Source organism: Panthera uncia, chromosome B4, assembly GCF_023721935.1.
Source record: "Panthera uncia isolate 11264 chromosome B4, Puncia_PCG_1.0, whole genome shotgun sequence".
Taxonomy (NCBI): domain Eukaryota; kingdom Metazoa; phylum Chordata; class Mammalia; order Carnivora; family Felidae; genus Panthera; species Panthera uncia.
Window position 1 is genome coordinate 57,169,132 of NC_064809.1, and position 12,994 is coordinate 57,182,125.

A 12,994-nucleotide genomic window follows, 5' to 3' on the forward strand; every position below is an offset into this window, starting at 1 on the left:
GTATTTTATAACTTAAGACAAATGGCTTGATCTCTTGGTTCTGCTTGTTTATCTATGCAACAAAATTCTTTCACATAAAGTAATTAAAGAAAAGTTAGAAAGCACTTTAGGTGTCAAGGTATAAATGCCATAGGAAGATGTGTTTATCATTATTTACATTCCTTCTGTTCATCATAAAAGCACTGAGACATGAAACTACCATCTAAATGAAGAGGAAAGTTAAACCATTCAGATTATTTCGGATAAAGTTACTGTGAAGATGAATAGCAACTACATGCTTAAAAAGAATGATTGAAACTTAAAATATTATACAAATATAAAATGGTAATTTTTCCCTGCAACGTGTTGAAAGCCTAGTGTGTGCCAGGGACCAGGCTAAACATTTGTATGTTAGCATTTCTTAGAGTGTGGGTCACACGAAATCCCATTTTTGGGTTATCGCCATCATTTTAAAAGTGAAATGCCAGCAATAATAACCAATAATTATTACGTGCTGGGTACTTTGTAAAGATTGTATCTATAACTGCAATTTCATATCCACAATTCCAAAATCCAAAAAATCCTAAAAAAACCCCAAAACTTAAAAAAAATACATTTGATACTGTGATGAGCACTGGGTATTGTATGTAAGTGATGAATCACTACATTCTATACCTGAAACTAATACTGCACTGTATGTCCATTAGTTGGAATTTAAATAAAAACTTGACAAAAAATATACATTTGAGGAAAAATCTGACCTGAATTCTTTTGGTGGCAAAATCTGACCTGAAACTCTTGGGAGGTTATTAAGAGCCTTCATTGGTGGTTTGTGTGAATATTAATTATGTTTGGCTGTGGAAAGATTAATGTTTGATTTTGGATACTTTTCTAAGCCCTGATGGGGTGTTATGTAATATGTGTTCTGGTCATCATATTACTTTCCTCAAATCCCCCAAATTCTGAATTTTGAAACACATTAAGTCCCCAGATATTTTGGGAAAGGCGTTGTGAACTTTCAGATATTCATTTAATCCTCACAATAAGGCTACCCATTTCTTACTGAAGGTCATGGTAAACAATTTGAGGAACACTAATATTTCATGTAATTCTTCCAACAAGTACCAGTGAGACAAGTACTATTTAGTCCCATTTTACAGACAAGGACATTTTACAGACATGTTTAGAGAGAGATTGCCGTGTCCAAGAGTACCCAATAAATGTTAGCATTAGCTCTTCTGTCTCACTCAACTAATGCATTCTCAAAGAGGTTTGATGCAAACATTCAAATTGTTTAAAGTCTATATAGCCTGGTGGTTGAGGCTCTCATCACCTTTGTATGATATTATAATAGTGTCCTAACTGGTTTCTCCAGTATTGTACCCTCCTAACTAGTCTCCATTTTGCTTCCAGAGCAATCTTTGTTCAAGGATAAACCCTTCAGTATCTTACCATATACTTCCAGACAAAACACCAGCTTCATAGCATGGAAACGAGGCTGTACATAATTTCTTTTTTCCCCCTACCGCCTAGCTTTGCTTAAACTGTAACCATGAAGTCTTAAAATTTACCACAAGACTTGTGATAATTCATGCCATTTCATGCTTTACTCACTGTCTTTGCAAGTGTTGGTAGTCACTCTTCTTATTCCCCACATCCCTACTAACACTTGAAATTTTCAAATTTCTTAATATTTTCAATATCATGGGTACAAAATTTGTTTTCCCTGATTATAGAGAAGTTGAGTAAGCTATTTATTGGCCACACAGTTTTGTTCTGTGAATTCCCTGTTAATATTATTTTTTCCACTTCTATAAGGTTGTTTTACATTTTTATAATTGAGCTAATAGTATTTCTAAAATAGCATTTAAATATATACACATATTTTTGGAAGAAGAACTGTGCAGTAATAAAAGTATTATTCATGTAATTTTAAGTTCCTATATTGGTGATAATTTGTTATGGTAGCAATAGAAAACTAACATACACTTCTTATAAATTTTTAAATTGTGTGCTAGAAATGTTGCCAAAGTCTTCTGTTTTTCTAATGATAAACCACTACCAATCTTTTGTTTAAGTGTCTTTTTTTTCTCTAAGATTTTCCTTATGTCTTCTGTTTTAGAAGTTTTTCTACAATGTAATCAGAGATTTGGGTTTTTATTTTTCTGCCTTTTATCTTTCTGGGAGTTGGCAGTGCTTCTTGCATCTGTGGCTTGATGTCTTTCATTAGGTTGGGAAACTTCTATGTTGGATTTTGACCAATACTGTTTTGTCTTAATCTGTGTTTCCTCCCCTTAAGGGACTTCAGTTACAAGTAGTTCAATTTTGTTTTAAATCTTTCTCTATTTATAATTGTGTGCTAGTGTCTGTTCTTCTAAAATCTTTGCAATTCAGCCTGGGTATTTTCTTCTGAGAATGCTTTAGTGCAATAATTCTCTCTTGTGTTGCATCAAATATATTGTTAAACCCAACTATTTCTGAAATAGTAATTTCTCTTACTGGAATTTTTACTTCCAGAATTTCTTTTTGATAATTTCATAAGAGAATAAACTAATAAAATATTTATTTTGTCATTTAATTCCTTGAATATTTAGTCATTGTTATTTTAAAATCCCTGTCAGATAACCATAATATCTTTACTACCTAGGCCTGTTTTTTTCTAAGTTTTTTTTAATGTTTATTTTTATTTTTGACAGAGGGAGAGAGACAGAGCATGAGGGGGGGCAGGGCAGAGAGAGAGGGAGACACAGAATCTGAAGCAGGCTCCAGGCTCTGAGCTGTCAGCACAGAGCCTGACATGGGGCTTGAACTCATAGACCATGAGATCATGACCTGAGCTAAAGTTGGACGCTCAACCACTGAGCCACCCAGGCGCCCCTACCTAGGCCTGTTTTTAATGTCCATTTTTAACCTTAGTTTTTGGTCAACTTTTGTCATTTTGTATGCCTTGTAAATTCTTACTATTGGGTGACCCTTTGAGGTTCCACCTGAAAGCCTGGGTTGTTTATCAATGGTCCTCCTTCTTGACAGGCCCTGAATCTCAATATTTATTCACCTAGTCTTATGAGACTGCCAATATATGATTAACTTCTCAGCTTCTTAGCTGCTGGTTTCAAATTAGCAACTGTTTTGAGGAGAAAATGGCTTAAAATATCAGACTATCACTCTGAGTTTTCTCTCCTAGAAGAGGAATTGTGAGAACAGAGAATGTAAACATCCATGAAATCTCAATATGCACTACCAAACTGCTTTAAAAATAGCGGTCTAATTTCATACTTCCATTGCTGAGAATGGCTGTTTTGCAGAGGTTTACTTTTGAGTAATTTACATACCTGTTTTTTCTTTTGCATTACCATTATGGTTCTTACTAAATTGTTGATATAACATTTTACTCTTCTTTGCCTAGAATTCCTCTATGTCATCCTCATCCTACTGTCACTGAATTCTCTGTGAGATACTTTAATTTCTTGACAAGATGCCTTTTTGTTTTTCAGACTTGTTTTTTTTTTGCATGGGAGATGAGCACTATTTTGAGTTTTGCTTTTAAACAGATAAGAACCTAAAATAGTTCCGTTATCCTTTTGTTATCATACACATAATGGAATATGCACAGTTGCTTTTCAAAAACCTTCCATTATTTACGTGAACTGTTTATTCATTGATCTTAAATTTTTATTTTATGCACATAAATAGAATAAATTAGCTTGTCTGAAGGAAAAAAACAACTTCACCCTTGTCAGGGCTAATCACTTCATTTCCCTGCCTTTTGATATTTGGCCAAAAGCTATAGGAAAATACTTCACACAGTACATAGAAATTCACAGAGGCAGGGCTGTTAAACTGCTATCACACAGCCTTTACTAGTTATCTTTTTCTTTTTACAATAAGCCTTCCCACTTTTCTTTGGTAGAAAAGTGACTTCAGACCTCTGCTTATAAGTCATGATATGCTGAGAGTGTAAAATGTACCAATCATTCTTTCAGGAGTCTTGGCATGGGACTGATTAGTAAAGAGATTGAAGAGACATATGGCTATGTAACTTTTTAAAAAACAAACACTTTCCATTATTTAAGCCCTGATTTATCTAGTTCTTAGGTTCTTTTTGATAGCTTCATGCTACTTATCTACATTAAGGTTTCTACAACTCTAAAGTTTGCTAAAATTACCTTAGAGTGTCAGTTCTTCCAATAGACACCTACCTAACAATTCTCTGTACAGATTGGCACCTATGTTTATAGCTGTGGGAGGTCTGATGAAGGGGTACAGTATTTATGACCTCATAAGGTTTTTAAAAATTTTTTTAAATGTTTATTTATTTTAGAGAGAGAGCACAAGCAGGGGAGGGGCAGAGAGAGAGAGAGAGAGGGAGACACAGAACGGAAGCAGGCTCCAGACTCTGAGCTGTCAGCACATAGCCCAATGGTGGCTCAAACCCACAAACCATGAGATCATGACCTGAGCCGAAGTTGGCTGCTAAACCAACTGAGCCACCCAGGCGCCCCAAGACCTATAAGTTTTTAGAAGACAAACTTAGGAAGACTCAGGGAGTTTGATTCAGCTCATTGCTATTACAAGAGAAAAGCCCTCAGATTTGTAACATTATAAGCTATTTTGGACAAAAACTATTCATGTAGTTATTATCTTGGTGAGGTCCATCTTGGCCCACAGCTTCCTACCATCCTGATTCTAGATTTACAGAATGAACAACTGCCTAGGGAAGTGTAGAGAATGAGAATGAGTGGGAAGGTAGCCTTCTTAATGTAGTTTGGTCACTCCTGAGGCATCTAGAACTGACCTGGAAGTTAATATATGGTCTTAGAGGTAGGAAGAAAGATCACGCATAGCTAGTGAAAATTCTAATAATTTCTTCATTTTGTTTCTTGTTTGTCTACTATTTTTTCCTCCTGCTGGAATATATTAAACATCCTTAGAGATAATGAGTGATAGCAGGAAATAAACAGCATATTTTACTGAAAACAATCAAATTGAGAAGAGGCTTCTGTTTCTAGCTGAGTTTCAGTAACAGAAACTGTATTTGACTTCTCACCTGAAACAACTAAGAATCTAGAAGAAATTATATGAACTTATGTTTTCCAAGATATTGGACACTGTTCACTGAAGAATAGTGATCCACGAGAGACAGAAAATAATGAGGTGAGCTTTAAAACTTTTCTAGATTACTGTCTTCAGAGAGTTTCTGGGCTGTGTCATGGAGATGTGGAGCCAGGTACTGCCTGGTGGATTCTCTCACTTGAGAAGATGGAGCTGAGAGCCTGGAGAGACTAAGGTGGCAAGAGGTGACAAGCAGAGTACCGGAGAGGAGACTGGTGCATAAAGAGAAAATTCTGGAAAAATTTCAGAAGATTCTCTTTAAGTATTCAGCAGAGGTTTGATTAGCACATGCATTTGAGTAAAACCTCCAAGACTGGATAACAATACCACTTGAAAGCATTAGGGAAAATGGCACTCAGACCTCCTCCAGGATCAGGAAAAGTGTCTGTTCCCATAAGCCAGACTGAAAACCCTCACAGTTCATGGGGTATTGGGTGGAACGCCAAGAAGAGTCTTGCCTCAATAGTGAAGATTAATTAATCATAGACTAGACATTGCTCTGCTGCCACCTAACAAATTTTAAAAGCAAGTCCCAAAAGGCTCAAAGTATTTCCAAGTAACTTAATTTCATTCCAGAACAAAGTTCAAGAATATTTATAGAAAGACAAAAATATTCCAGCATTCAAATAAAGTAAAACTGACAATTTCTGGAATCTAGTAAAAATTACCAGGCCTGTAAATAAATTGGAGAATACAATCCAAAATAAGGAGAAAAATCAACAAATCAAAACTTATGCAGAATAGGCAAATATGTCAGAAATACCAGAAAAGGAAAAGTTCTTGTAACTATATTCTGTATATACAAAAAACTAGAGGAAAGATTGAATGGTGATAGAGACATGGCTGAAGTAAAAATACACTAGATTGGATTAACAAGGTTAACCACTGCAGAGTAAAACATTAGTGAATTTGAAGACATAGCAATAGATGTTATTCAAAACAACACACACACACACACACACACACACACACACACACACACAAAGGCTAAAAAAGAACAGAGCATCAGTGAACAGTGGGATAACTTCACGTGGCCTAGTAGACATGTAATTGGAGTCCCTAGAGGAGAAGAGACAGAGGACAGAAAAATATTTTATGGAATAATTGCTTACAATTTTCTACACTTTTAAAACTGTGAGTCTATAAATCTACAATCCAAAGAAAACTTAACAACATCCACGGATAGAATTACTGAAGAAAGTTACATCAAGGCACATCCTAATCAAATCTCCCAAAATCAGCAAGAGAAAAAAAGATTAATCACATACAAGGAAACCACCATAACACTATAAGTAGATATCTCAAAAGAAACTGTGTAGGCCAGGAGAAAGTGGGATCGTATATTCAAAGTACTGAAAGAAAAAAATTGCCAAACAGATATACTTTACACTTTGCAAAGCTATCCTTTAAAAGTGAAAGGGAGAGAGAGCCTTTCCAAGATAAACAAAAATGAAGGGAATTTGTCACCATTAAACCCTTATAATAAATGATTAAGGGAATTCTTTAATTTAATTTTTAATTGAAAAAATACACTGAACAGCAACATGAAAGTATAGGGAAGTATAAATCTCGATGGTAAAGATATACATGTATGTATTCATATTCCATATATATATATTCAAATACAAAATAATATGACACTAGTGGTGGTATACAAATTACTCATAACCAAATATAAAAGAATAAAAGTATTAAGAGTACCTATAACCATGAAAATTTGGTGAAGGATTCACATTATTAAAAAAGTCAACTCTGACTTCAAGAACACAAACTATGTGTGTGAGGTAAAAGTGTAGATATTTGTATTTAATTGAACTTACATAATTATCAAATTTTAAAAAAGACAGTTAAAACTATAAGAAGATTTATACAAGTATTTTGATAACCACAAAAAAATCCATGCCAGATATACAAAAGAGAAAAAAATTAAATAAAATCATTATAGTAAATTATCAAATAACGAGACAGTAAGAGAGGAAGACAAGAACAAAAGAGCTGCAAAACAAAACCATTAAAATGGTAATAGTAAGGTTTTTAAAAATTTATTTATTTATTTATTTATTCATTGAGAGAGAGAGAGAGAGAGAGAGAGAAAGAGAGAGCGAGAGCATGAGCTTGAGCAGGGGAGGGTGAGAGACAGGGGAGAGACAAGGGGAGGGAGAGATTCCCCAAAACAGGCTCTGCATTGTCAATGTGGCCAGTGTGGGGCTTGAATTCACAAACTGTGGGATCATGACCTAAGCCAAAATCAAGAATCAGATGCTCAACAGACTGAGCCACTTAAAAGCCCAGGAAATAGTAAGTTTTTATCTCTTGATAATAATTTTAAATGTAAAATGCAATTTCTATCAAGATCCCAATGACTTTTTCATAGAAGTTGAAAAACAATCTCAAAATTCATATAGAGCTACAAAAGACCTCAAACAGACAAAACAATCTTGAGCAAGAAGAACAAAGCTAGAGATATCACATTTCCTGACCTCAAATTATATTATAAAATGAACGTAATTAAACAGTATGGTATTGGTATAGAAACAGACGTGTAGGCCAATGGAACAGAATAGAAAGCCCCCAAACAAACCAATACATAAAAATTAAGATCAATTGATCTTCTACAAGAGTGCCCAAACCACACAATGGAGAAAGGATTGTTTCTTCAATGAGTGATGGAAGACTGGATATCTACTGGTAAAAGAATGAAATTGGATGCTTATGTTATAGCATATACAAAAGTCAACTCAAAATGGAATAAAGACTTAAATATAAGATTTGAAACCATAAAACTCATAGAAAAAAAGAGGGAAAAATCGTCTTGATATTAGTCTTCTCAATATTACACCAAAAGCACAGGCAACAAAAACAAATGTTTACAAGTGTGATTACATCAAACTAAAATGCTTCTGCATAGTAAAGGAAATACTTGACAAAATGAAAAGACAACTCATAGAATGAGCAAAAATATTTGCAAACCATATATTTGATAAGGGTTAATAGCCAAAATATATAAGAAATTCATACATCTCAAGAGCAAAAAAGCCAATAATCTGATATTAAAATGGGCATAAGACCTCAATAGAAAGACAGGAGACTGAACATCATCAACTAAATTTGACCTGATCAATATTTATAAAATACTCTACTCAACAACATCAGAATATAAATTATTTGTAAGTGTGCCCAGAACATTTACCAGGATAACCAATATCCTGGCTATAAAACAAGTCTCAACACCTTTGAAAGGACTCACATCATAGAAAGTATGTTCTTTGACCATTATAGAATTTAATTAGAAATTGATAACAAAGACATATTTGGAAAATCACTAGAACTGGCAAATTTGTAAAATATTTGGGAACTCGACAATATACTTCTTATTCCACAAAGATCAAAGAAGAAATTAAATGAAACTTAGAAAGTATTTTGAAATAAATGAAAATATAACTTATCAAATTTGTGGGATGCCACAAAAGGGAAATTTACTAAATGCTTATATTAGAAAAGGTATCAAATTAATGATCTCAGATTCCACCTTGAGAAACTAGAAAAAGAAGGAAATGAAACCTAAAGAAAGCAGAAGACAGTAAATACATATCAGAAAGGAAATCAATGAAACAGAAAACAAAAAACACAGAAAACCAATGAAACCAAACACTGGTTCTTTTTTTTTTTTTTTAATTTTTTTTAATGTCTTATTTATTTTTGACAGAGAGAGAGAGAGAGAGAGAGAGAGAGAGAGAGAGAGAGAGCATGAGCGGGGGAGGGGCAGAGAGAGAGGGAGACACAGAATCTGAAACAGGCTCTAGGCTCTGAGCTGTCAGCACAGAGCCCGACGCGGGGCTCGAACTCACAGACCGCGAGATCATGACCTGAGCTGAAGTCAGATGCTCAACCGACTGAGCCACCCAGGCGCCCCAACACTGGTTCTTTAAGAAGTTTAATAAAGCTGATAACTCTCAGACAAGATTGATCAGGAAAAAGGAAGGAGACACACCTGACCAGTATCAGCAACAAGAAATGTTACATCACTACAGATTCTATAGATACTAATGTGATAATACGGAAATATCTTGAACAAGTTTATGAATATAAATCTGGCAACTTAGATGAAATGGACAAATTGCTTGAAAGACACAAACTATTCATGTTCTCTCAAGAAGATACAGATAACTGGAATATCCTGATATCTATTTTAAAGAAATAGAATTTGTAGGTAAAAACCTTCCCACAGAGAAACTTCAGGCCCAGAATGCTTTGCTGATGAAGTCTATAAAATATTTAAGAAAAAATCAATCCTACAGGAACTCAGCTAGAAAATGAGAGTGGAATCATATCCTAACTCATTCTATGAGGCAAGTTTTACCCTGATGCCAAAGCAGACAAAGACATTCATTACAGAAGAAAACTACAGATCAATACTCTTCACAAACATAGATGTAAACATTTGAATCAAAATTTTAGCCAATCAAATTCAACAATATATTTAAAGGGTTAACATTATGATCAAATGAGATTTATTTTAAGAGCTCAGGGTTGCTTTAACATTGAGAAAGAAAAACTATATGATCATCTCAGTAGATGCATAAAAAGCATTTGACAAAATGCTACTCCAACATTCATTCATAATATTCATTGCCACAATTAAACGTTCTGAATCATGATCCTGTTACTCCTTTGTCTGAAATTTTCCCATTGCTTCCCATGCCCATTGTGAAGATCAAATTCCTCAGCCTGGTATTCAAGGCTCACTGTGATCACTCCCCAAATCTGGCCCCTACAGCCCTGTTACACTAATTGATACACTGCTCAGTGGAGCAATGCTGTAAAATGCCTTATATCTCCCAGATCCTAGCTTTTTCTGCCTCCTTCAGTTCGTTTATGCTGTTCCTTTGCTCTAAGTAAGATAGTGGTTCGCAACCTTGGCCGTGTGCTAGAATTACTATGGAGTTTAAAAAAATACCATGCTCTATTCCAGCACTAGAACATCTGACTCAGAGTCTAGGGTAGGATCAGGACATTAAAAATTCTCAGGTGATTCAATTGTGTAGGTAGGGTTGAGAACTAGTGATCTAGGATGTTCTCAAAGACTCCAAATTTGCATACCCCAAATTTACTTATCTAAGATAATTCTAAATGATAACTCCTTCACAAAGTCTTCCCAGATCATCCTTGGCTAGGAGAAAGTTCTCCTCTAAATGCCTTGATACATTATTTGCCTCTCTCTCAATCCTTACACCTGCAGGTCTTTTCTGATCTACCTGAGTGAAAGTTCTTAAAACCATATTCACAAGTCTTTTTTGAATTTTTGCCCCAAACAAGTCATCATTTTTAACATGGTAGATAGATACTGAATGAACAATTTGATGAAGTGTTTTTGGATGGTTGAAAGAATATTTAGGTGTTCACTACAGTTGAATGGTAATAGTGGGTGATTTTAGGAAATGTGACCTAAGGGGAAATGTTTCCTTTATGTCTGATCATCAAACCTGGCTAACAACTTCTTTTAGCCTTCTAACACCTTCTGTCAACATGTGTTTATTACTAATAATTCACAATTCAATGTTGTTAAGGAACAAGAAAATCAGGGTTAAGTAAATGTATAGATGAGTCTACTCTTTTATTTTAGTTCTAATATCAACTTTCATCCTGATAATTCTTTTTGCCATAGATACCAACAACCATAAAAATGGATCAAGGAATAAGTCCACCTTTCTCCTTATATCTTGAACTCAAGAGACTAGTAGAAGAGAAAAAAGATACTAAATCCATCTGAATGATTTCCCAATAATAAAAAAATATAATTGACTTTATTTGTAGGGATTATGTAGTGCTATTTTCTCTGGCATCTTTGAAAAATCAGCATCCTTGTTTGGTTCCCTAGAATGTTACATTGATTTCTTATCATCGTTCAGAACGTGAAACAGTTGTATTTCAACAAACTGTTTAGGGTTTTAGATGAAATCATGGATGTAACAACAGATTAGAAACAAAACTTTCTGGGGCGCCTGGGTGGCTCAGTCAGTTAAGCGTCTGACTTCGGCTCGGGTCATGATCTCATGGTTCAGGAGTTCAAGCCCTGAACTGGGCTTTGTGCTGACAGCTAAGAGCCTGAAGCCTGCTTTGGAGTCTGTGTTTCCCTCTCTCTCTCTGCCCCTCCCCTGCTTGTACTCTTTCTGTCTCTCAAAAATAAATAAACATTAAGAAAAAAGAAATAAAATTCTCTACTGATATAAAGTAGCTTCTATCCCAAGAGAAGATATTAAATAGTTCAAATAGAATATGTACCTGGATCTAGATTGGCCCACTTCTTCAAGAATCATGGAAAAGTGCTTCCGGGTGTTCTCTGCCTGGAATGAGCATGCAGCAAATTTCTTTGAATCACCAAACAAAGATAGGAAATAATCTTCTCCTTCCCCAGTTACAGCTGTCTCAGGAGCAAGGACTGACAGAGGCTGTTTCTTTGTCATTATGAATCTGTTGACTCCTTTTAAAGAAATCAGTCAAAGAGGAAAGCAACAGAGAGAGAAATAAATAAAAAGACATTAAAGGAACCCAAAGTTGCTATCTTTATTCTTTGCTTCTACAAAATTATATTTATACATTTTACGGTCACTGTCAAACTCAATGAAGATAATTAAAAGCTTTAAGCCAAAGTCTATAAAATAACTAGTGATTATTTTTAGTAATACATAATTTCTAGAGATTATTTCAATAATCTTAAATTATCAATAATATCACTGGCATAATGACTTTTACTCAACTGATTATTAAATACTAGAAGCATTATAAGCTTTCATATGTACTAGAAGCATCATAAGCTTTCCAGGAGGTAAAACATTTGAGTTTCTCAAATTTGGATATGTTATATATAAACACAACTTTATTTTATTTCATATTAGCCATCCTCCCCAAATTATTACCCATAAATTAAAACCTCAAATGAATCCTTCCTACCAACAATTAGTAATTGTGCCAGGTAAAGACTTAAATTTCCTCTAATGAACTAAAATTCTTTATTAGAAAGATAAAGTAATGCTTAATCAGACTCTAGTATGCTCTTGGAAATTTGTTTTTTTTTAAATTATGATTTTGCATGGAAAGAACCATGCTGAGTAAACCTAATCATGTGTCTGCAGAGAGAGTAACACTTCAGAGAGGGACCATGATGGAGTGGATAGAACAAAATATCTTGGATTTATACAGACCTGCAATTGTATCCTGGCTCTGCCACTTAGTAAGCCAATGGATTTAAACTTTTTAATTCTCCATTTTCCTGAACACAAATTATACTACCTTGTGTAAGGCAATGTGAGGATTGAAGAAAATGTAGATAACTGTCTAGCACAGTGTCTAGTATTTAGCAAGTATTCAGTAAGTGATAGCAATTATTGTAGTTCAGGGACTTTGGTTAATGTGACACTGGGTCCAAAATCATCAAAGGATTAAGGCAATCTAGAGTTTGCTTTATATTCTTGTATCTTTAACAAAGCCAAAACAAGATGAAAGATGGATAGGAGTAAACACGTAGTTCCTAAAAAGAATTCCTCAGAGTATTTTGTCTAGAAGCAATGTATGGAATTCAATTAGTTCATTTCCAGTCAAGTGAGTATTTACTTAATCATTAAATTTCTTTGGGGAAGGAGATTATACATTATCTTTGTATTCTAAAAAGAAAGAAGATGGATTAATTTTAGTGCCAGTTGTTATTTAATCTAGAAAGGAACCCAGGTATCTATCTATAGAAGTTGAATCTACGGTAACTGAAGGAGAAAACTACATCTCAGCTCAAGTCTCATCTTGCAAGGGGAAACCACTATGTTTTGTTTTTCCCCCTAATACTAAGAGATTGCACATTTAATCCAAATATAGGACATATACCATGATGATACAGTGACAAAGAAGGAAA

General features: G+C 34.5%; 1 protein-coding gene across 12 annotated transcripts in view; it reads right to left on the reverse strand.

Moving 5' to 3' along the window:
* LMNTD1 (lamin tail domain containing 1) overlaps positions 1 to 12,994 on the reverse strand; it is a 448,355-nt gene that overhangs the window by 39,751 nt on the left and 395,610 nt on the right. For all 12 annotated transcript variants that reach the window (XM_049627199.1, XM_049627203.1, XM_049627198.1 and 9 more), the window contains one exon: positions 11,374 to 11,572. In XM_049627199.1, coding sequence (XP_049483156.1) covers positions 11,374 to 11,572 — 199 coding nt within the window. The remainder of the gene's footprint in view (positions 1 to 11,373; positions 11,573 to 12,994) is intronic.